This window comes from Aedes albopictus, chromosome 2 (assembly GCF_035046485.1).
Source record: "Aedes albopictus strain Foshan chromosome 2, AalbF5, whole genome shotgun sequence".
Classification (NCBI taxonomy): domain Eukaryota; kingdom Metazoa; phylum Arthropoda; class Insecta; order Diptera; family Culicidae; genus Aedes; species Aedes albopictus.
In genome coordinates this window covers 513,271,084-513,297,283 of record NC_085137.1, presented here as the reverse complement: position 1 = coordinate 513,297,283, position 26,200 = coordinate 513,271,084, and the positions used below count along the sequence as shown (strand labels likewise).

General features: G+C 39.6%; 3 protein-coding genes across 4 annotated transcripts in view; all 3 read right to left on the bottom strand.

The window, feature by feature from the left end:
* LOC109409735 (protein draper) overlaps positions 1 to 26,200 on the bottom strand; it is a 130,175-nt gene that overhangs the window by 83,713 nt on the left and 20,262 nt on the right. The gene's annotated exons all lie outside the window — the stretch shown is intronic.
* Positions 15,436 to 16,409, bottom strand: LOC115253485 (solute carrier family 25 member 35-like). Its single transcript, XM_029869407.1, has 2 exons — positions 15,698 to 16,409; positions 15,436 to 15,638 (listed from the first exon to the last, which is right to left on the bottom strand). The coding sequence occupies exons 1-2, from the start codon at positions 16,407 to 16,409 to the stop codon at positions 15,436 to 15,438; spliced, it is 915 nt and encodes a 304-aa protein (XP_029725267.1).
* LOC109432322 (solute carrier family 25 member 35) lies at positions 16,845 to 17,837 on the bottom strand. The gene is made up of 2 exons (XM_019708665.3): positions 17,126 to 17,837; positions 16,845 to 17,056 (listed from the first exon to the last, which is right to left on the bottom strand). Exons 1-2 carry the CDS (start codon positions 17,835 to 17,837, stop codon positions 16,845 to 16,847), a joined length of 924 nt encoding a protein of 307 aa, XP_019564210.3.

Sequence of the window (26,200 nt, the reverse complement as noted above, 5' to 3'; positions counted from 1 at the left end):
TATCAGATAAAGTATGTTCTCTCCACGTATACTGCTGTCATAAGCATTCTTAGCGTTTGGAGAATGATTACTCCAATAATGACCTCTTATTCCACTTATCATAGACCACCTGCGAATATTTTTTTTCTAATATCGACTTTCTCGTGAACCTCCGCATGAACTACTAATTTTATTATTTTATGGTGACATGAATGAAGACTTTGGACCCGGACAGCAATCGCTTTCAGTCACAATGAACGTTAAGTGCACTTGCCGGTGATGTATCTCTATTTTGCTGTTGAACGTTATCTTCGGTTATTATTTGTACAATTTCAGGTACTGTATTTGTATCTTGTAACATAGTTTACAGCAACGCATTTATTAACCCGGGAGCGGTTGCGTCGTGTACTGAATACACGCACCAAGAAAAACGCGCGCATGTGGTACACAGCGTGAGCGGGGCGTCGCTGCAGGTAGTCAAAGACGCGACTGCTCGAGGGTTAATCTCATGAGTGCTATCTGTTATGCTTTTCCGGTTCCGTTCGTTTAGACTTTCCAAGGTAAGTGGAATACACTACACAGATAAAAATAATGAGATTTACACGTCATGCAAACTTCAGTTTAGTCATGTAAACTTAGTGTTATGATGGTTTACATGATATATCATGTAAATTTGTGTTATATGCCATGTAAACACACAGAGTCATGCTGAATTACATGACATATAATGGAAGTTTGCATGATATTTTATGACTTTCACATGATATGTCATGTAAACTTCTGTGATATCCCACGCTCCAATCATGTGCATCATATGTCACATAATTTTACACTCTTTTTTCGATCTGTGTACCACTATTTCGACTTCATCTCTTAGTGAATTTAATCACAACGCTTTTTTTTTGCTGTTTCCTAGTGGATTTATTTACAATGCCAAACAGTGAATCTAATCACAAATACTCAATGAGCCATTTTCCGAACTACAGGTCTTAGGACACCGCGCCCCCTCCTGTCAAAATTTCATTTATAAAATCGACTCTTCAAAATGGACTTAATGTTCAAATGAACACTGGTATGACTACTTCAACAATTTCAACAGCGTATGCACATATAGTTGCCCAAAGCTTTCGACTGATGTGTTTTGAGACATACATCGGCAAATGACGCTTCCCAATAACATCCAAGCGCATCACTTCATCCGTCACTCTTGTCGCTTACATCGTCACAACGATGTTACTGGTCATTTTCACATCGATTAGATTTCAATTGAAAGTTTCAAGATGCTTGTTTGCAACATGTTTCAAGGGTAAACTACACACTCAGTTTTATTCCCCGAGCTCGGCTGTTCAAACCTTGGTTTCTGAGTTTTAACTGAGATTCAGCTAACAAGACGGTAGGACATTTAACTGACTATTCAGATGTGCAAATCTCGGCATTTGTAAACAGAGATTCAGCTTTGTACATAACGTTCTGTTATTACGCTGATTAATCGTGTAATTACAGAGAAATTCATTCGCGATTGAATGAAACTGCAAGAGCGTGTGAGTGTGGAACAAAGTGACGAAACGATGCAGGGCTGTTGTTTCATCGATGACGATAACTATGTGATAGGGCGATAATGACAGCATGTTGTTAAGAAGATTGAAAGCATTATGTTCAATTGGCTATAAAACTACAATTGTATTGTCATTGTAGTACCCGGATTTCTTACGACCCATATACTCAACGAAGATCTGAGATAGAATTCCACTCTCGAGAAACTCACAAAAATGTCAGTCAAAAGCTATAATAATGCTTTAAAAAGCTGAGCTATCAGTAGGCTTAAAATCTTGCCTTTATATTTTCTATACAAATCAAATAAAAATGGGATAATATTTCCTCTATTATCAAATATTCTAGGCATTGTCATAGAGTTTAATCGAAGTGCTTTTCTTTGTCAGAATAGTTAATTTTTTTCCTTTGCGCTCTTCTACATTTACTTTGTTAGTGAATTTAATCACAACTCTTGTCCTTGCAATAACAGAGGAGCAACCGCGGGCGGTCAATCATGCTCATGCTCATGCTCAATTTAATCACAACTCTCCTTTAGCTTAGTCATTCAGTGAATTTAATCACAGTTATTTATATGTACTATCAGTGGCTGGGCCATTTGCTTCCCACCACTCTAGTGAATTAAATCACATCTCTTTTTGTTGTCTGCAAGTGAACCAAATCGCAACATCCTCTAAGTATACTCTTAGTGAATTTAATCACAGCTCTTATAATGCACACAGTATCAATACTTTTCGCAACTTTTTTTTTTCAGTGAATTTAATCACATTTCTTCCTGTACTTTCGTGGTGAATTTAATCACAATGCTCTTTTTGCACTTTTGATGGTTTGCACACAGAAGTTTTCTTAGGTTTCCAGTGAATTTAATCACAGAGCAATAAAACGTACCCCACTTTGAATTATTGCTTGTTTATGCTGATTTTTATTCTACATATGACAGCGAACTAGCTTTGTATCGTTCAGAAAATTCTTTAGAAATGCCTTAAGGACAAACGTTTTGACATCCCGCTTCAACAGTGCATCAAAACTTCAAACGCACAAATCTCAAGAAGCAAGCTTCACGCAATAGTGCATTTTATTATTCTGTTCTTCCTCACTTGTAATAAGCTTAAAATAAGATCGACGCTAATATGTGCACTTTTGAAAGACAATTCACGCATCAAACAGAGGCTTCACAACCTGAAGTATTACTATAGTACACTAGTCAACGGACAACACACAGAATATGCAGTGGCCCCTGAGAAAAAAATTCCCATTAGACTTCCGAGCCTTTCCCGACTGTAATAGTAATCGAATAGTTCCGAGGGAACATAATATGCTTACACGACTTTCGGTAGCACCAACAGCACGGCAACGAAGCCCACACTTTTTGTTTCCTTTGTTGAATGTGGCTATAGCCCAAAGATGGTGTCAAGTAACGTTATAGATTAGAAATCGCGGTATGATTTGGACTTGTTTCTCGGTTTAGCTAATGTGATTTAATCGTTGATGAAACGCTAATGACTAGCTCAAGACATGATGTAAACAATGTACCTTAGCAAAACACTGTAATACTGGTCCGTATGCGATATAAAAACCATACGGCAACATATTCATTCTACTAGATAACAAATTATTATTTAAATTTTCTTTATGCACGATCAATTCAAGTAATTAAAATAAAAATTGAACAAACAATGCTACAATGCTTGTGTTGAGTTAAATACATAATTTCAGAATCAACTAAATTAAATGCATCCCGGTTTCAAAAACTATTTGAAACTACACTATGCGAACACGGTACATGAAGCATATTCTAAACTATTGCATCTGAATGTAATGTTTCAAAACCATCGTAGGAGATCAAAATTTAATATGAATAATCAGTCAATAGTCGTCAAACTATACGAAAATCTCAGTGTTAGGTAGGTGCTATAAGATGGCAGGACGCGATGGGCGGGACTTGTTGTTGATGTGCCAGAAAGCTATTTCCAGTGAATTTAATCACATCTCAAGTGAATTCAAACACAACAACGCTGCTTCAAGTGAATTAAATCACATTATCGACCTATAGACCTATATTTTTTTTTTCTGATCATCCCCAAACAAATAGACTTACGTTTTCATTTTCTTATAATCTGAGGCAGCTCACTCAATTACAACAATGCGCCAATGCTTGAGATTCGAAACAGAATTCATATAGACAAAACTGTTAACAGCATTCAATTTCTTGAAAAGATTCTGCCATGTTTTGCGAAGTTCGTAAATTGCGTATTTTCTATCTTTTCAACCTTGAGCAGCTGTTACTGTACCCGAACACGTTCAGAAATATGATCCGAAACCTTCAAAAGGTATATCGTGATGAATATCCTCCAGTACTTAGGGAAAAACATAAATAACTGACAATGTACATACCTTTTTGTGCAGGACTACGCTGAAAACAAATACATTTTGTATTCACCTGGCTACCAGAGTGAAAGCAATAATCACATAGAAATGCCGCAAAAGCCATCAGCAATCAGGCAAACAGCGTTTTCCATCACCACACCAAAGCATCCGCGCTTTATTTCTTTCCCCTTTTGTTTGTTTAGCAAACATTTTCACCGGCTTAGCTACACAACACAATGACCACTGATCAGTGACTAAATCTTCTTTGTTCTAGCCCATGCGAGAAAAATCAAGGTCAGCGGCTGCACACAGAACTGCTTCAAAGCAGCGTCACCAACAGCAACACTAGTTTCGTTTCACTTCATTTTTCTTTCCATTTAGCACAATTTGCAACATAATAATTAATCACCCATAAATTATTTATCACAAATGCCCATTATGAACATTATTTTCTTTCATATTCGTCTCACTTTTATTTTGCTTTATTACTTTCTTTTTTTCAGCCCACGCACGGCGGAAAGCCTTTTTTTTCTTTCATCGCCGTTCTTTCATCATTAACAAAATAAATATATATTTTATAATCACCAATATCACCGAAATAACACGAAGTAATTGATCTGTTGATCAAACCACTAGCTAGCTTATGCGTTTTGTTTTTCTCCTCGTCGCCACTTGTGGTAACCGCGTCTGGTATGCACGAGAGTATATAATAGACTGACTGCGCTGCTGCGCACAATGCGGTGCGGAGCCTATAGTGTGACACAATGTGGGTGGATATGTGGCACGCAAATGAGTGTACTGCATAAAGGTGAACGGTTAAGACACTCGTCACCACAAAACCCATGCAAGGGACATATCCAATCGTGGCTTTTTTGATATCCTGATGAACAGTAAGCAGGAAAATATTTTCAGAACATATCTGAATCGGTTGTGATCCAGAACCGGTTCCGGGTGTCCCGCCGGAAATGGCCAAATATAAAAGGGAACCAAACCCATGCAAGCGACACATCAAATCGCGGATTTTAAGGCATCTTTATTTGACAAGAAAAGTTTCCGGCCATATTGGGGACAACTGGTAGTGTTCCGCAACCGATTACGGTTGCCCCATCGGAAGTGGTCAAATGTAAAGGAGAACCAAACCCATTGATTGACTTTTTAGGTAAGCTGATGAACGGTTAACAAAAAAAAATCATAGACCATACTTTGGAAAACCAATAGTGTGCTGAAACCGGTTCCAGGTGCCCCGACGGAAGTGGTCAAATGTAGAAAAAAAAAACCAAACGCATACACGCAGCACACTAAATAACGGCTTCTTCGATAACGCGAAGAACGGTCAGCAAGAAAATAGTCTCAGGTCAGTAGTGTTCCGGAACTAGATTCGAGTACCTCGCCGGAACTGGCGAAATGCACGAATGAACCAAACCCATACATGCATTACATCAATTTGCGACTTTTTAGGAGAACTGATTAATAATTTGCATGAAACTAGTCCAAGACCACATCAGGGACAATCGGTAAGTGGTAAAATGTTAACCGAAAGTTGTAAATGTGAAATTGAATCAAATCCATGCGTGTCGTACCATAAAACCACGCTAATTCGACAATGATTGCTGTCAAACTACCTGTGTAAACTTTCAATTCGATAAACTAACTCTATTTTAGTTTTGTTTAGATTGTATGATTTGTTTTTGAACACAAATCTTACAGATATTGTGGTGGTAGTACCAGTCTTGTGCATTATCACCATCTTAACACAAAAAAGCCGCAACATCAACATTGCCCTTCTTCCACCATCAACGCTACAGCCGACCGTCCTTATGTTGCTAACGAACACATTCGAGACGAACGCATTGATACGGTGGCTGCCGCCGCCACGCTCTTTCTCTGCAAATCTCCTGAGCAGCCGAACGCTTCTTAACAGTCGTTCCGACGCAGAGCTATGTCACTCACTGCTGGGTGACTCTCATCTGAAAGGGCTAGGATGAAGGTCAATTTGTTAAGTAGTATTGCATGGCGCAGCAAACACAAACATAGCACGCCCTATGAATAGAATGCAAGGCGTAGAACAAAAACTCGCTTCGGTGTTTCATCGTGTGGTTCGAAAACAAGAGACGATCGCAGCTGCTGAATGTGGTTGACTCTGCATTGAACGAGGGTTGATTTGAGTGGCTTTTGCGTGAGTCCAGGGCCGGATTTACAAATGTGGGGGCCCGGGGCCACAGTGTTGTGGGGGCCCTATTTTATAGGATATTTTTTTCATTGTAGAAAAATCCAGAAAATATGGAAAATTCTTCCAAAAATTAGGGTTGAAGAAATTAGGCCGATACAAATATTTATTTTACTTTTTGTCCCACCACTGTTTGGCTGGTTGAGGGAGGGGGGGATAAAAATAATAATGTTCTTAATTTGAACAATATTTAAAGTTCATTGGATTTGTTAAAGACTATTTGGCAGGACCCGATATTTTGATAAATATTTTTCAAATTTCCCCTTCAAAATGCAATATATGTACTGCCAAAAAATTTCAAATTTTGTATTCGCCTTAATCTAGGATAATAAGCGTAACTAGAAAAAAGGCATCCACTATAAACTAAGCATAACAGAGATCCAGATATGAAAATCTAGTCTGAAGACGATTGTAAAGAAATTTTTATCAAGTAAATAACGCTTTATCCAAGAGTGTTCATAGTATTAGATTTCATGAGAAAGTCCTGTTAGAAATTTAAAAAAAGATTTTATAGACATTTTCAATAAATTTCAGATAAAATTTATAGCTCTATCTTTGAGGCCGTTATTGCAAAACCTCCAAATAGAATTTCTTGAGAGTTGCTGACTGATTACCAGGTTTCTTTTTGTGGAACTTAAGCATAAACATTCCTAACGCGACTTCAAGAGGAGTTTCTGGTGAACGTGCAGAATATTTGTTCAGAACTCCTTGTGAAACTTCAAGAGGCAAAAAATCCATAGTGGTAGCTGCTGAAGAAATTTCATCGGAAATCCATAATGAGTTCCTGATGGAATTTCTGTTTTACTTTGAATAGAATTATAAGTAAAATTTCACAATAATCTTTGGCGGACGAATTTTTAGCCAATTTAAACAAAAATTGTTTGAAAAACTTTAATTATTTCAGGATTCTTCAAGAATTTCTCCACAAATATCTACAACAATTTTCATCAGGAACCTATGGATTTGTTAAGCTTTCGCCTTAAATTACACATTCAAGCCAGGAAAAAAAATCGTTATTAAAGAAAATCGGATTAGATCTCCGCCTAAATCTGACCTAAAATTCTTGCTAGATCCTTCAAAGAAATACATATTTCAACAATTCGATTTGAATAATTATAATTTATAATTTAAAAATTATAATTCTGATAGAAACACTTGAAAATCTTCAAAGAATTATGTAGGGAATTTTTAAAAATAACATCAATAATTTTCGACAGAAATAAACACGAATTTTCAGCAGAAACTTTTCGACCCTCTATTCCATAGCGTTCAAAATTTCATCCAGAATTCGGGTGAAGATTTTCTTATGTATTTTCGGTAAAATAACTTGTGCAATTCACAGAAGTGATCAATTCAAACCTTAAAAACTTAACAACTTTCTGGAAAAGTTTGAAATTTTATTAAAAGGCAGATATCTGAATCTTTCTAATTTGAAGCACAATATTCCACACACATTTTCTGCCTATGATCGCATATCAGTCCCATATTTGCTGGGTTTTCTATTCATATGGGACAGTTATGCGATCATAGGCAGTTTTGAGAGTAGAAGTACTTGTGATAAAAATTAAATTAAGATGTTTCTAACACTACTTTTTTTCGGTTCCCATTTGAAGTAACATTTTGTGGGGGCCCCTGAAATGTGGGGGCCCGGGGCCATGGCCCCCCTGGCCCCCCCTTAAATCCGGCCCTGCGTGAGTCGATTATGTTTTGATGGACTGCGTTTGTCGCATGAAGTGATGGTTAAAGCGAGTGTCGTTCGACATTAACCATCCTGAAACTGCACAACACTGGGTGGTACGAATTGATAGCTTGTACATTTTACGATTGTTGGCTTCCGAGGTTCACTGCGGTTGATCACCAAACGGATCAGGTGTCGGAATGCACCAAATTAGAACTTTCGGAAGTAGCAGCTGCACGAGGAGCCGCTGCGGGTGTAAGTAACATCACAATCAGTGTTGGTAAAAACTCAAATTCTCAAATCTCATGCTTGAGTTGTTTCAAGCGCGATTCTTGACTCGCCAAACTCACCGCCGAAAAAATCATGCATGAAATGACTCGCGATTTCACTCATTGCGTTATTTCTTGGTGTTCTTATTATTTACATCGAAGTTTTTAGGATTCTATGATAGAACAAAAGCATCGTACAACAACATTGGATGTCGTTCGAATTGATTTGGATTCGTTTTACAAGTGAACGAGATTTCGGCGCTTGACTCGTGAGAGCGAGATTTTGCATGAAAATCTCGCGCGTGAGAAAATGATTTATAATCGCGTGCGAGTTTACTTACGCAGGAGCGGTTCATGAGTGTGCTTTGAGTGTGATTTTACCAACACTGATCACAATATCGTATCATTCGTATTTACAGTGTATTACACTGTGACATTTTAACATTTTTTTTTAATTCAACAAATTTCGAATGAGCGGGGTACAAGTTAAAAAGTGTCTTATTAAAGAGTGATGAATACGCGGGGTTTGACAGTACATCAAATAGCAGCTTTTTTGATAACTTCTTCTTCTTTATGGCTCGACGTTCGCATTGGAACTTCGTCTGCCTCTCTTCTACTTAGTGTTCTTTAGAGCACTTCCACAGTTAATAATTGAAGGGTTTTCTTTGACCGCCATTGCATGAATTTGTATTTTGTGAGGCAAGTTCAATGATACACCAAGCTCAGAAAGTCGAGAAAATGTTCCCGACCGGAACGGGAACCAAACCCGCCGTTTCTGGATTGGCGATTCATAGCCTTAACCACTAGGCCAACTGCAGACCCTTTTTTGATAACACGATGATCGATTCGTAAGAACATAGCCTCAGACCATATTTTAGACAACCGGTAGTGTCCCGAAACTAGTTCTGGGTGTCCCACTGGAAGTGGTCAAATGTAAATGTGATTTGTACCCATGCATAAGATAAATCAAATCGTGGTTTTTTTAGGTACGTTAGCAATGATATTGCCTCAGACTATATTTGGGAGACCCGGTGGTGCTCCGGAACCTGTTCCGGAAAGTAACCAAATGTACCATGCGACACATTACATCACGGCTTTTTTAATAACCTGCGGAACGGTTAACTAGAAAATAGGCTCATACCACATTAGAGACTACTGGTAGGGTTGCACAACCAGCGTTTGATGCTTCGCCGGAACTACGAAAGTAAATAAAACCAATGCAAGCGATAAATATGTGTAAGAGAACAAAATCTTGACATATTAAACCCACATACAAACAGACGTCTCACTATACTCACTACGTTCTTGTTTTTAACGGTCAATAAAATATAACCTAGAATGTGCAGAAAAAACTTTATCGAAGTCCGCAAAGTGATCTGTGAATGTGTAAAAAGTTATATCTTAGCTTGTTAGTATCGTCTTGATATTGATCAGCTCCCAATGTTAGTGAAGGTACTCAAGCAGTCAACTGAGAAATCTGATATTATTCAGCTCTGCTTTTACGCTGAACACAACGTCGGAGTATGTGCCATCAATAAGTTTTAAGTCAATTCAATGATGGCTTTGATGAAATGCTTGCTTTTCTTAAAAAATATCAGGATTCAGGAACACTTCGACTTACGTCGACGGAAAGATCGTGAGAACATAAACGACGAGAAAGGCACTATCACCTCTAGGTGGATTAATTTGGGTTTTTTTTTTATATTTTCAAACCATCGACGTCAGCAGGATTCCCACCGTCAGTCATAAATTGCTGATATCGACTGACTCTCGAGTGGTTTCCATCCACTACACATGGAAAACCGTCCCGCATGTAATATGTTCTAGACTGAGGGACCCTTTAACTGTGCAATGAAATTATTGACCACTTGGTGTGGTATGTGCTTGCTTCCCTTGGCTGCACTTCCGAGGAAGTGCTTGAAGTTCATTAGTGTTCTTTTGAATTGAAATGGGTGAGATATAACTGAGATAGTGGCACTTTATGTTCTGAGTTGGTTCATACGGGATCGGAATAGCACTGATTCGAGTTCATGCGGGATGATATTATGGCCGCATTAGTTGATCCACGAACAAAGCCCAATAGCTCAATCATGATTCATTATGGCTACTCACGCTAAATATAGCTGCCCAATCATTCTGTTTACCACGATAAACTGAAGCAGACGCAAAGTCTGGTTGATAGTTGCCTATGAAGGTATGTTACTATTATTATCATTTAACAACGAACATAAAGCATCCATATTTAATCCAGACACTTTACCTATTCAGCTGTCATTCGAACAGTAAAAGAGTCCAACATGTGTCTGACACGTGTTGTCGATCAATTCTATCAGATATCGCAGATGGGTCAAGGGTAAACCATTAACATGAACACTCTAAATGAAAAAAAAAATATATGTCGCGGATTGATACTTTCTATCCTAGCGAACTCGAAGACGCATGTTTGCATCGATAATTTGAGTAAACCTGTCGCTTGTCGTGGAAAAACCGTTCAGTCAGCTTCTACTCCCTTGATTACACGTTACAAGACCGAGAGGGAGAGAGGTACAGTTATACCTCACTCGGATCATTAATAATGCAACCTTGGCAGTGAATCTTGACGTGCGGATGTGAGAGAATGCTTCGATTCAGTGTACTAACAGCGGACAGCTGATGATAACAACTCCACCCCACATGAAAATCAAATGAAGCGTCACCAAAGTTACGTTCTCATCTGATGCAGCAGCAGCCAGGAACATCCAACACAAACAGAGAACAATGTTTCCCAGATTCGTAATTACCGATTCATTGAGGAAAATTATTATTCATACAGCCAAGCGTCGTGATATAATGCACCGAACGAATCACTGCAATTGTACATTTTTCATTCGACCATTCTTACGCGATGAAAGACGCATGATAAGCTCTAAAGTTTGTGGCTGATGCAGTCCAGTCGTGTCTTATGGTATGGTGACTGACGTCGTTCGAATACAATATATGACATGGGAGCCGGCATGCATCATTTGAACGAGCTTGGTCAGACTCCACCGTGTGAGTATATGTACATATAGGTACAGCGATAATAATGTTTAGCCTATACGGAACGGTAATGACTGTCACCGAGTTCTTTGTCTCGATCATGAATGGAGTTTTCTGTCTGTTATTTTTGAGCTTTGTTCCTGATAGAACGATGCGATGTACCCATACTGCCAACTTGTGCGATTGTTGATGCATAATGAATATGGTGGTACGTTATTTAACCTTTGGCTTATCCCTCGATTTATCCTGTGTTATAGGGAATTGAATTAATTCGATGGAAATTAGATTTTCATTCGTCAAATTCCTCCAGCAACGACAATCCTGCAATCATTTTAGAAGTCAGTCACATTACTTGAGATGGAAAATACTAAGTTGATGAATATGATCTTACTTCCAAAACTTAATCTATGTACAACTAATTGATCGGTAGGATTCATTATACCATCCATTAAATGTTTACGTCCGTAGTGGGCGAGTGAATGCATCATCAATGCCTCATTTATCTCTATATTAACCCACACCCACACAAAGTGGACGTCAATCCCAAACAGATAATGGTTGATTTCTTATGTAAATGCAGCTAATATGGTTTCTTATCGTTGCTTCGATCACCATTTACTTTATCCTTTTCTATTATGCATCCATAACAGAAAAGGCTAATCTGGTTTCAATTTCTGCCCAAATTCTTAATGTTTTGAAATCATCTATAGTTTTATTTTCTCCTAGAACTCTATTGAAGTATATGTAGCTCCAAGACTTATACAAAAAAAAATCGCAAAAGTTTTTACAATTTTCAGCAAAAAATGATATGGCAAACTCACGTGTCATGCCTCGAGCATGTGTGCTTGTCAACAACATAATCGTTGCTGCACTCATCTCTGAACCATAAATGTATGTGTTATTTGAATTGATGTTTCTGTTGGAAACCTCAATAGGAAATACGTCTATTGTTCAGTTTATTAACCGCACGGTGAACCATCTCCTACGGATGCTTTCATGCAAGTCATCGCATACTGCACTTCAAAAGGCCTTCCGCTAATTATTGGCAGTAATGCTAATGCTCACCATATCATCTGGGGCAGCTCAGACATTAACTTGATGGATCCAGTTCGATGAAATTCTTAAGTAGTACAAATCTTACATTACTTAACATAGACAATCGCCCAACCTTCATGGTATCTGCCAAAGAGGAAGTGTTATACATATCGCGTTGTTCTAGCAGAACTAGTTACGAGTTGACCAAATGGCATGTGTCAGATGAAGAACATTTATCTGACCATCGCTACTTCTTTCTTTAACAATTGAATGTTACTTGATAAACTTTGCGTTTCACAAATTCCCGGTCAGATGATGCCGTTGGTACTACAACGACCTTAATCATCGGAGCTTTTGAAGAAGCTTGACTTTGCGGTCTGGGAAGACCACAACAGAAACCCCTTGATAGAAGTTTGATCTGGCCTAGCTAAGGAAACAATGTAGAAAGAGTTGGAACAGACGGCGTTCAGCTGGATTGGCCTTCAGATTGGCTCGCAAAGCCTACAGAAAAGCTCTTCGGTCTGCTGAACGATCCGGCTGGAAAAACCTTTGTACAAATGTTTCCAGTTTGAGTAAAGTCAGTCAGTTGAAAAAACCCTTGCGAAATCTAAGGATTTCCGAATGCACGAACTTCGTTTGCCAAATGGCGATTTTACTTCCTCAAATGAGAAAGTTCTGGAATGTTCATTCAGTACACACTTCCCTGGATGTGGAAATATTAGATCTTCGGATGCATCTGATGACTTTTCTTTAGTTATTATTCACTGGCATCGGCTCGGAGTATCACCACTTTACAATCGATTTAGTGGGCACTAAACAGTTCTACTTCTTTCAAGTCTCCCGGAGCAGATGGGATATATCCTAATTTGCTTCAAAATTGGTTAATTTAAACTTGTTTTTAAAAAACGAACTTGTTTGCAGTTTTGCTACAGGATATATTCCCAATCCGTGATGTTCATCTGGCCAATGTGCCTCTTCATGTGAACCAACATGTTTACCAATCTGGTAAGTCCACTGTGACTCTTTAACACAGAGTTGTGTACGATATCGAGGTAGCATTCACTCAAATGCAATCCTGCTTGGGTGTTTTATCGAGGGTGGTTTTGACAACGTGCCTTTCGATGCCATACTGGAAGCCACACGGAGTCATGGTATTTCTCCAATGATTTCCAAAACCGCGTCAAATAGCGATAAGGGAATTGAGCGTTTGTGGATGTCCCCAAAGGGGACTATAATCCCCACTTTTGTGGAATCTCGTAGCAGATACGCTATTGAGGGAACTCAACAATAGCAGATTTCCTACTTACCAAAGGTTGCGCTTAACGGCGATGTCTGAAGCGTTCTCTTCAACGTCCATGAAAGCGCTTGAAGTTGTCTTTGACGTTGACCACTACACATTCATCTCAAACAAGATGCAGTTTTTTGCACATACCGTCTACCGTATACCCCCGTTGGTTTGACCTCATCTAATCTGAACACTTTTTAATTTGACCCCCTCTAATCACTGCACATCGTTCAAACTAAAAATGGTTCAACCGTCATTCTGTTCATGGAACGGGGTAAAACGGAACGCAGAATCAAAACAAAACAGCAAAAAGGGTTACCATAAGTGTGTTTTTCGATGCCCACAGAGTTACTAGAAGTTCAAATTAAAAAATGAACCCCGTTGGGTTGCATGAGGTGTCGCTCAAACCAACGGGGGTAGAATGAGTACTCGGCTTACATGAGGAAGCTCCTGTAAACCGCAGGATCAACAAACACATCATCTTTTAATAATTTGGGACAAAGTTTTCCATGATATTCCCTTCCCGGAGAGAGTGGACATTTGGAGTTTTCTGGAGAGAAGTATTTCAAACGGTATCGTATGTTACATTGACGGCTCCCTTCTCGAATGTCGAACTGGTGCTGGAGTCCACTCTAATGAGCTAAGGCTACATCAGTCTTACTCACTTGGTAGATACTGCACCTTTTTTCAGGACGAAATATTTGCTCTTATGTGCTCTACACAAAAACGTAATGGGAAAGTAATACACTTTGAATATAGGTCGAAGTTAGTTATCTCTGTCGAGTCCAAATCGAGGAGCTGAATTCAGGAAATGCTATTCACCTTGTATGGGTCCCTGCCATTCCTCTATTGCTGGAAATTGAATGGCTGATGAGCTATTTCGTACGGGAGCATGACATGAATTCATTGGCTCTTAGCCATCTATATCGGTATCGTAGTGTTGATACCTGGGCTGCTACTCAGTATAAACAATACTGGAACAGTTTTGAATCATGTCGTCAAATAAAATTGTAATGTACTGATCCATCTCTGAAGGTGGCGAAGTATCTAACCAATCTGTCTACGCAGACTTGCTGGTCAAACCATTGATTGGCCACTGCTGACTCATGCTATCACATGGCGAATACTCAGCTTCATTTGTATGTGATAACTGTGAATCCGATTATGGAACTACATAACATTTGTAAGGCGCTGTTCATAAACTGCGTAGACTCAATTTTGGCAATCTCCCCCCTCGTAGACTTTCGTCCATACAAAATTTTACGAAATTTGTAAGGACCGTAGATTTTGACCAGACCCGCCGTCCCCCCTCAGAGTCTACGTAGTTTATGGACAGCCCCAAATGTAACCATCCAATTTTTGCGCAACTGCGTTTCCGAGTACTCTGTAAACACTTAAGTGAAACTGACTTCAGAGATCTGAATCTGCAGGACGTTCTGTTGTTCTTGACCTACTGTCATAAAGAGCTAACTCTCTATACGCTTTATATAGCAGTGCCCTTTTCAAGGCACTCTTTGAATCCATTGTGGAACGCGTATGTCTTCTTCAAGCGTGACGATTATATTCACGTACCTGTTCTTTTTCCATCCCATCCTTTATTCCGTTCCCTGTCTATTATCATTTTAAACACAGTTTACACAAGAGTTTATTGTTTATGGGCTTCTGCAAATCAGATCATCAAGAAACGTTTGTACTCAATTAAATGTTTCCATCTTTATTTACATAAGTTCAATTCGTTGGTCATACCCAATGTATTATGTTTCGTCTAAATAGACTCTACAGCCAACAAGACACAATACTGAAATCCGGATAATCTAACTGTAAAAGTGACTTACAAGCAAACAATAACTCATAGTTGAGTACCATTGAAAGGTTATGATAATCACTTTCTACTGTGCGTTTAAATTATGTGAAATTACACTGAACCGGCATTGTGTCAGGTTGACTGTATACTTCTACCTGAATGTTCTACACTCGATCAGAAATTCTACATTCGAATTGAATGCAATCAATTGATTTCTATGCACTACACCCTGTAGTTCGAATATCGATCATGCAACTTCTTAAAGAACTCCCAAAACGTAAGATTCAGAACCGTGTGCGGAACAACTCGCATATATAGCGGAGCCATTCCCTTATACATCCCATGAATGCCTTCCGAGCGGTAGATTTTTACAAAACAATCGAAAATGTTTTTGTATAGCAATCCTTTGCCGGATGCGGAAACACCTGCAACGATAAAAACAATCAGGAAATTATTCTGTCACTGCTCCTATTCCTACACAAACCTTGATTGGTCATCCTGGTGGTGACTACGTCGACCGGAGACATCAGAAGACACATGAAAACTCCGGCAACTGAACTTGCGGCTAATGCATGCAAGGCAACCGACTTCTGGAATATCTCGTACTGTACGAAGAAATCCTTGGCCATAGCGAACGACGTCATCTGAACTGAAGATCCCAACGATACGCGTGTCAAGTGAGCGGTGTAGCCTCTGTACAATCCCTTGACTCCAGCCTCACGGTACATATTGCGAAGAGCTGCGATCACTCCAGCATGCTGGTGCTGAAACTTGGCCGTGTACTTTCCTTTACTGAACGCTTGCAGCTGGGTCTTGGCGACAAAAACGGGACAGGATGCCGTCGCACCTATCAGACCGGCGACACCTCCCCAAAACACCGCCAAGATCGGAGTCAACAGTGCGTTCTCGCTACGCGTCCAACCAAGGTTCTCCACTATGTGATACGTGCCCAAGCGAGCACTGTTCATCGAAAACTGGTACAAAATCCCAGCTGGCAATCCCTTATACAGCCCGCGAAATCCATCGGTTTTGATCACCGTCACGATCGATTGTCTCACGCTGCTGTAAGAACTATGTTTGGCACTACCCTTGGTCGCGAGTTCATGTTCCAGCTGTTGGCGGGTCTTCAGGACGTCGAACGGGAACGTGAACAGGACTGCACTACAGGACGAGAGGCCTCCCAGCATGAACTCCATTTCGCTGGTGAATGTTGTTTTCCGAGATGGGTTGGCAGCAACAGAGAAGAAAGGTGATATTGCGAGCGTATTTTATTGCTTTGTGGATGGTATATGTCTTATCTTGTTTATCTACCAAGGATGGAGCTGACGTGTAGAACAGTATAATGTACTTTTGAATGCTGAGTGAGTTTAAATAAGAGAAAGCTACTGCTAAGCAAATCGACTCACGGTAGCCACATTGAACCTATGGAATCATAATTGAGATAATATTGAGACGCTGGACGACTTTCTCCAAAATAGGTCGCACCAAAGGGATAACTACAACGTATTGAGAATTCTGTATTTCAATCACTTCGTCAAACCACGCAGTCTATATTTACTCTCCTCTTCTCGCACACGTATTTAAATGCTGCCATCAGATCTCCTTGGATGAACTCTGTTCAGTAATACCCTCTAGAGAAGTTTCTCGCTGCCTCTTGAGTATTGATCGTGCAACTTTTTGAAGAACTCCCAAAACGTTAGATTCAGAACGGTATGCGGAGCCACTCGCACGTACAGTGGAATGAATCCCTTGTACATTCCATGGATGCCCTCCGCTCGGTAGATTTTCACAAAACAGTCAAAGATGTTTTTGTACAGCAAGCCCTTCCCGGTCGACGATACGCCTATAGTAAAATAGACGAAAAAAAATTTTCAAACACCTTCAATGGAAATCGCAAAACCAGCAAACAAACCTTGATTGGTCATCCGGGTGGTAACCACATCGCACGGAGACATGAGAACAGACGTGAAGAATCCGGCGACTGAACTTGCAGCTATCGCCGTCAAAACCACCGACTCCTGGAACATCTCGTACTGAATGAAGAAATCTTTGCAGGCAGCAAACGATGCCATCTGAGTCGACGACCCCATAGCTACTCGCGCCAAATTTGCTGTGTAGCCTCTATACAGCCCCTTGATTCCGGCCTCACGATACATATTCCTGAATGCAGCGACCACTCCGCTATGTCTGTGTTGAAACTTGGCCGTATAGCTCCCGCAACTGACGGCTTGCATTTGCGTCTTGATGACGTACACAGGGCAGGAGACAGTCGAGCTGATCATCCCGGCAAAACCACCCCAAAACACTGATAAGAACGGCGTCAGCAGGGCATTCTCACTGCGGGTCCAACCGAGGTTATCTACCGTCTGATAGGTCCCCAAGCGCACGCTGTTCATCGTAAGCTGATACAGAGCGGCTGCCGGCAGTCCCTTCTGCAATCCACGCAGTCCATCCGACTTGACAACCGTTACGATCGACTGCCAAAGGCCTCGATAAGCGTGCTGTTTGATACTGCCCTTCGCCAGTAGTTCTCCTTCCAGCTGCTGGCGTGTCTTCAGAACGTCGAACGGATTCGTGAACAGGACGGCGCAACAGGACGAGAGACCTCCCAGTAGGAACTCCATTACGCCGGGACGGGACGAGACGAGACAGGTGTGTACTAGGCGGTTCCACGGGGTTTCACAAACTGGCAATGAATGGGCAAAAAGACGGTTGCGAGCGCAATTGCTGGACAAAGTTTGTTATCTTATCGCTATCGTTAGTAGGTACGCAATATGAATAGGTGAATATAAAAGCGACCAGTGTAGATTGTTAGTTGCTTGGTGTATGATTTCTTTAGGGTTGCATTTTATTTTCTCATCGATACTCGAAGGTGTGTCCCCGAAATTGACAAATAAATAAACATATATAGATTGATATGCGACCCGAACGATGAGGGTAAGTCAAATTCCTGCTTAGAACGTTGTTGTGGAATTCCCATAAACGAGAATGCACAAAGCTTGATGACAAAACGGACATAAAAAGCCAACAAACTCACGGCGGCCAGTTCATTGAATGAGCTCACAGAAAAGAATGTTAATGCCTTTTTTTTTCTTTATTTTCTCTCTGTTCCTATTCAGGTTCTATCCATTTCAAATTAGATTGCATTCAGTCCTTCAAACCTGTTGGATTTTTTATAATTCTTTGTTATTTAACTGCTTCCAATGCAGATGGTTACTGTACCGCTTCCTCTACGAAGAGCAGTAAACCTGTTGTGTAGGTCAAGGGAAATTGGGTTATTTTTTAATGTTATGATTGGACATTAAAAACTTCTAGATTGGAATCAGATTAATGACACAGTATAAAAGGGCTCAGATCGCACAGTAAAACGTAACAGCGAACTTACTTTAAAAAGCCTATACTTGTGTTAAATCTTATTAACACATTTAGGTGAAAAAACAAGAAGTTGACAATCATGTGAACAGTTGTATGATAAAATAGAAAGAATATAAAAACACCCTTCGTTCATGTTGCAAATTCCCAGTTCGTTTACATACGTTTACAATCTTGACAATAGATGACAATAAATTACATCACAAACATCAAAACGCCAAACTTAAATATTAAATGAATCGTAATTGAAAGCATCATAGTCACCATCCAACGTTTAAAAGTTTTTGTAATGAAAATTTATCCATTGCAATACAATCCGAAAGTAATGATAGATGATAGATCGCGTCGCGTCTCGCTCTTCTACCCTATTACTTGCTCTATTTTCTCGAATCCATCCATCCCTCCTTGGTAAAACCTGAGAAGAAATTCCTGTGGCTTTGAAGGGATTCCCGAAAAAATCCTCAAAAAGGTCCTGTTTCTGCAGTGATTCTTGGAATAATTGCTAAAGGAACAGCTATAGAAATTCCTGGATGATTTTTTGAAAGAATACTCGAAGAAATTCCTGCAGAAACCTCTGTTGCAAATCCTGAAGAAGTTTCTGGAGAAATTCGTGGCGGAAATTCCAGTTATTGTATCTAGAAAAATAAATGTAGGAATCTCTGTCGGAATCATCTGGAGGAATGTCAAGAAAAAATCCCTAAAGAAATTCTGTAAGAATTCTGCGGGAATCTCTCACGGAGCTCCTCTAGAGAAATCCTTGAAGCTATTACAGAACGAACTTGTTACAATTAAACACAGTTTTTGGTTCTATAAACCAAACCGATAGTGATTCTGTATTTCATTTGTCATGTTGTTACAAGTGGTCAATGTTCTATGTCGATATGTGATGTCTTATTCAACTTTGTAGTTCAATATGACTAATATGCTAGCAATACTGAATTCAAATAGGAATAACACAAACATTTCGCCAGCACAATTGTAGGGTTTCGCGTACAACATTGCTCCCATTGGATCTCTTTGGGCATTATTGGAAACGTCATATGCAGCATCGATCCGTCAATGCCGGATTGTTATTGTTTTGATCTATGTAATCTGATCGCCTCACGATTGGTCACGATAAGTATGTGGTGATATTTTAACAGAACTTTAGGATAAATTCTTGAAACAATGTCTGAAGAAATCTTCAGATGAATCACCTGGAGAAAACTCTCGAGGAGTTCCTGGAGAAATCGCTTGATAAACTTCGGGAGGAAAGCTTTGAATAATTTTGAGAGCTATTCCTAGACTTAAGGAAGACTTTTTGAATATTTGAATAAATTCCTTAAGGAATCTCTTGGCAAGACAACATCAGCGATATTCTTGAAGAAATCTCTTAACTACATTTTAGAGGAAAATGTGGAGAATTCTCGGGAGTACCCTAATGAGCTAGGAACTATTCCTAGAAGAAGTTATGAACGTATATCTGAAAAAAATCCTAGATTATTGAAGGAAATTCTGGGGAATCCTTCGTACAGTGGTAGAAAAATATTCTCTGAACGGCTTGATCCAGTCATTTCCCTTAAATTTCATTTTCCTAATGAATTTGATACATTTTCTTAAAGAAATTAAAACATTTGTACTGGAAGTCAGGAACCCAAATCTTCGCATCCATAAGCTAACTCATCCCAATTCTCGATAACAGGTGGTTCAGTTAACTCCGGTAATTGAAATTTGAAATGGTCAGTATTTTTTTTCCAGATTTCTATTTCAAAATTTCATGAGAGTATTATCAGGTATCCAAAGGGGTTCTCGGGGATTCCACGGGGCTTCCAAGGGGTATTCAGGGATGTATCGGAGGAGTTTCAAAGCGTCCTAAAACTATTAAGGGGGTTTTGGGGGGGTCCTGAAGGGTTTCCGTGGGATGCAGAGGAATTTAGGGAGCATTCAAGAAAGTTTTAGGAGTTTCAAGGCGTTTCAAGACATTTTCAGGAGTTTGCAGATAAGATTCAAGGCATTTTAAGGCATTTCGGGTGGTTTCAGTGCATTTCAAATGAGTTAAGAAGTTGTTTCTGGAGGTTTGAGAAAGCTTTAAGGAGGTTTCAGCTGGGTTTCTAGATATATCAGGAACCAAGGAGTTTCAAAATGTTTCAGTAGGTTTCGGAACGCGCATGAAACCTCATGTAACCACCTGAAACTCATTGAATTCCTCTGAAACCCCCAAGAATACCCCTGTAACGCCCAAGAAAACCTCTCTGAAGCACCTTGAACGCCACTGAAGCCCCTTGAAACCCCCTGGAACAAGAAATCCCTGGATGCCACTGAAACTCTCTGAGACCTCTAGAACAATTATGTAACTCTCCTGAAGCTTTTTGAAATCCCATGAGTCCGCCTGAAACACAATGGAACGCTTCTGAAATCGCCTGAAATTTCCTAGGGAGCTTCTGAAACCGTATGAGACTCTAAAACATCCTTGTAACGTCTGAAAATCTCCGGAAAACCCTGCAATCGCCTGAAGCATAATGAAATACTGCTGAAACCGCCTGAAATCTTCTGGAACCTTGAAAATCTCTGGAAACGTCTCTGCAACCCCATGGAAATCCACTGTAATACCATCGGGAGTTTCAGGAAACTTCCAAGAAGGTTTCAGAGATATTTCATGGGGGATTCAAATTGTACCACGGCGTTTCAAAACGAGTCAGTGGATTTCGGAACGCGCCTAAAATCTCCTGAAACCCCTCCCCAAAAAATCTCTGAAATTCTCTGAAACCTCCTGGAGTACACCTGAAACGCCCCAGAAAACCACTAAAACCAACTGAAATTCCTCCAAATCTCCATGAAACGCTCCGACATCCCCTGGAATAACTTGGAACGCCACTGTAACCCCTTGGAACTCCTTGGAACAAAAAACCTCTGGACGTTCCTGCAACTGCCCTAGATCCCTAGAACACTCCTAGTGCTCTTCTGAAGCTTTATGAAACCCCCTGAAACACAATAGAACACTAATGAAATTACTTAAAACCGCCTGAAATCCCCTAGGGCGCTCATGAAACCGTCTGACACTCTGGAACATCCTTGAAACGTCCGCAAAATCGGTGTCCGGCCATTCGGCCGAAGGCCATTCGGCCGAAGGTCTGTATCGTATGACAGGCACGAATTTGATGCTGAATCTACTGATATTTTACCCATGAATTTTTCCTTCTTTTAAATATAGGCTGTTCTTTCTAGTATCATTGCTAAAATAGTTTTTGGCGCTGAAACTGCTGATATCACTAGTTTACAGCATTCTTGAACTCGGTAAGCTGATAATCATTTTTGGTGTAGAATCATGCCCTGAGTTCGAAAACTGAAGGAAAAAAATTACAGTAGAGCGGAAATTTTTTCGACTTTCCATACAAGGTTGATGATTTGAAATCGATTTTTGTTCTATTTTTAAGCAACGTCGCTCACTTCACGCATCTCATTCTTCGTAATCAATGCTCCGATTGTGCTGAACTTTTTACTGTTATGTCAAATAAACGTTGAGGAAGAATTTTTAGATTGTTTTTTTCTTATTGCAAAAAAAACATATCTTCATATATTTTTGGAAATTTTGCTAAAATTTAAGGAGATCGTCCCTAAAATTCGCCAATATCTTGGATTTCATCAATATGTCGAAAAACCTGCATTCAGATGATCAAATGGTATTGTATTCAGCTTTTAATTTATGGAAAAAGATTTGAAATTGGTTGAACAAAACGCAAGATATTTGAATATTATTAAATTCCATATTTTTAAAAGTTGTAAAACGCGATATTGAACTAAAACTCATAAACTGCTCTACTTAAAATTTTTTGACGCACGGTTTCGAAATCAGTGCTAAATTGTGCTTCAAAAATTGTGGACGTTGGCAGAAGTTCACGACATTTGTTTTATTTTGTAAACTAGTGTATTCAATTCATAAATTTTTCGTTCTTTAAAACATAGGCTATTCTTTCTAGTTTCATTGTTAAACTAGTTTTTGGCAAAAATTGTTGGAAAAGGTAAAAATAACGGCTAACTTTCAATTCGTCCTGATGACCATTCGGCCTAATGACCTTCGGCCTAATGACCTTCGGCCTAATGGCCTTCGGCCTAATGACCTTCGGCCTAATGGCCCAGCATCCTCCTAAAACACTTGACACCCGCTGAAACGTGTCTGATACTCTATTGAAAATTCCTGTAACAGCACCAATTGCACGGATTCCTTTAGAAGTGGTGCTTTTAACGAATCTCAAGATTGTTTTCCTTCTGGGCAGGGATGGGAACACTCACTTGCAGAGAGTTACACTCACTTGATGTTTTCTCAGCTCAGACGCATGCAATCAAGAAATGATGAATGGACGACTTTTGCCTTGTGGTTTTGTCTCTAAAAGTTTGCCGAATAGAGTAGGTGTCGCACATGCATATCAAAGTCGTGACAAAGCTGTGAATGCGACTCTCCACGAGGTGAGTGTAATTTACATTCACCTCGTGGAGAGTTGCCTTTGAAGCTCCTTCACGACTTCGGTATGCGTGTGCGACCTACACTCTATTCGGCAAACTTTTAGACAAAACCACAAGGCAAAACATCAAGTGAGTGTAACTCTCTGCAAGTGAGTGTTTCCATTCTTGCTTCTGGTGTTCCTCCAAGAATGATTCTGGGATTTCTGCAAGTTATCTCGAATAATTTCACGTGCTTATCTCATGGAATTCAGTTCCAGAAATTCTTTCTGATATTCCCCCAGGAGTTCTCTCAGAATTTCTTCCTGGGTTTCCTCCACAAGTTTTTCAAAGATTTCATCAAGTTCCTTCTGGAATTCTTCAAAGAGTCAATACTTGGAATTTTCAAAAAAATATATCCTCTCTTTCACTCATTATACATGCATTATGTCTATACGGATCAGAATACATCGGGAGTACAAAAGTTGCGAAAAAACAGAGCTTGCCAAAATTAATACGATGGGAAAGGGTTGTCTGAGATAGCCAAAAAATGGTCTTCGTGGTTTATGAACAGCCCCTAACCTGCGTTGTGTCCTTTGGCAAAGTTTCTTTGATTTATTTGTACTGCAGCTTTGAAATTAGAGATGGCTTGTACTGCACGATGCTTCCAATCAAAGCCAAACCCCTTGCCAGAAGTTTACTCAATTAAAGTTCTCTTACGGGAGTTTCGAACAAAAAACTTCTAATTTAATCATTAGTAGTCGGTACTGCAAAACGTCACAAAACTTGCAAGTTAAAGCTTTGTTATCGTTTACGAGTTGAGTTAACAATAGTAGAAGAAACGTTGTATTACTTTTCCAAGTGTATATAGAACCTGTGTGTCTTACGCTTATAACCCAATGTAAGCAAGGAGCAGTAACTACGAATTGTAGGCCATTGAATAGTAGTTATTTGGTTTTATAAAATCAGTATGACAATTGAAAAGGGTAAAACCCGTGTTATGCGTGTGTTTAGATAACATCGATCGATTTCCTGATTGCAACTGAATGGCGTTACGGAAACTCTTCAGTGCCATATTTTGCCTGCGACTAAATAAATATCCTGAAACTAATCTAGGTACATCTTCAATGGACCAGTTTTATCACCCGCACTTCAAAATGCTGTGCGTTTGACAAACACATTATATGTAGGCTAATTAGGATTTCCCTATTTCATTACTGCCTTACCTGGAATTCAACGAGTCTACCTGGATAATCTTCCACGATACAGAGCTGCCACATTATTATCTTTAGTCACCGAGGAAGATAAGATACGCACAGCCGGAAATGCTGTGAACAACAAAAATATAGGAAATTCCTTTCACCGCCCAACGCACAATGAGAAAGTTAGCTCAAAGCGGAACTCACATTATCTAAACATCTAAGCATCTTCGGTGATTGTGGCCTATCAATATCCGATCTATCTGTTATTTGTATCGGTTGTTTTTCCAAGCATCGCACGAAGATACCTGGAGATGGTTTAATTACATCTCAAGTTGTCTTGTTTTCTTTATCGTCATTATCATCTTCTCAACGGCATCCCACATGTTTCCTATAGGTAAGTAGGAGAATAAGGATGGGGGTAGTTGTCCTCGACCCACACAAACCTTCCAGTCGAATCCAAGTGAATGCACCGGCCTGCGCGCCACCTCCGTTTGATGGAATAACCTGAACCTAAAGTCAAAGATCCGGTTCTTGCATACAATGATGACGACGACGACGAACGACCGTAAATACCTATGCTGCAGTAGCGAGCAAGCATCGAATACATAAAAGAGGTTCAACAGCTTCGGGGCGAGTGCAGCGTTCGTACGGGCTGACGCTGAAGTAGCTTTACACAGTGAACAACGAATTCTATGTTGGCATTAAGGGAATTTTTCAGGGTGTTATAGAGCTAAATTTCTTTAGAATCTTGTTCAAATTGTATCATTGTATAATCCATTGAATTTTCAAATCCGACAAGTCACATGTGTAAAACACATTTAGCGTGTTTCTATTACGATGTCGTTCTCTGTTTTGCTAAGTCAAGCCCGGGCTCTGCTGGAGCATGGGCAGCGAGGTTACGCCGGCAGTTCATAAATTAGGTATGCATGCATGTATGTAAGCCCCGCCGGAGCAGACTAAATCGGTCATTCCTTCTTTCGTCGTCGTCTTGTTTATTCTGGAGTTTATTTTCGTTTCACCACAATCTTTCTGGCCTTGTTGCTTGCTTTGCTACTTGAGACGACTGGAACAATCTAAATGTGTTCTGGTACTGCCGAATTAGTTGTATGGAAACGTTAATATTTTTTTCAATGATTCGTTATAACACAAGATCTGTTATTATCTTGATATTACTGTGGCGTTGAACACGTTTTTTAAACATAATTACAAATCTTATTTAGCTAACTACTGCCAGTCATAAGCCTTGTAAAACACTGTGTAGGTCTTTACTAGAAGTGGCGATACAAGAATCTTTAGAAACTTTTTCAAGAAGTGCCAAAATACCCTGTACGAATTCTGTTAAATAATTGCAGAATGCAGAATTACATTATGGAATCCATCATAACATAATAGGGTTTTTACCTAATTCCCGTCATAATAAGCACCAATTATCACCAATTGAATTTCAAATTACTTTTCATATCATAAAAAAATGGTAAAGAACTAATATTTTCTTTGAATAATAAGAATAAGTAAATAGGCCAGAATCAAAAGGTACAAAACTGATTACACTCATTCGAAGAATAAGTTATTGTCCCTCAAATTCCATTTCCGTCTACTCTATGTCCAATTTCGGTCGCAATATCAATTCTATTTCCGTCACACCGTAGGTGTGTGGTCAAATTCCAAATCTAATCATGTTTTCATAGTTTTCATAGAGCAGAAACTTCTAAATTCAGGTAGATAGGGAAGTAAAACCATCTCGGCAAGGGTCCTATTTTGGGCACTTTTATGCTATAACTCAGCCAATTTTGAACCAATTGACACAATTTTTGGAACTAGATGAGATACGTATTGTATCTAGCCGTGTACAAAATTTCAAGTCAATTGATTTGGAATTGACTTCGTTATAGCGAAGAGTGTCCAAAATACCGGCCGCTGCCTAAGTGGTTTGCTACCCTAGAACTTTAAAATAACGACCAAAATGTTTTAGTTATTATTTTTGCCCACCAGATCAT

Bases quoted from the DNA above. Each gene is read 5' to 3' on its own strand.
- LOC109432322 (XM_019708665.3), bottom strand. From the start codon at position 17,837: ATGGAGTTCCTACTGGGAGGTCTCTCGTCCTGTTGCGCCGTCCTGTTC. The intron at 17,057-17,125 runs GTTTGTTTGCTG...ATTTTACTATAG, and splicing joins CACCCGGATGACCAATCAAG to GCGTATCGTCGACCGGGAAG.
- LOC115253485 (XM_029869407.1), bottom strand. From the start codon at position 16,409: ATGGAGTTCATGCTGGGAGGCCTCTCGTCCTGTAGTGCAGTCCTGTTC. The intron at 15,639-15,697 runs GTTTGTGTAGGA...TTATCGTTGCAG, and splicing joins CACCAGGATGACCAATCAAG to GTGTTTCCGCATCCGGCAAA.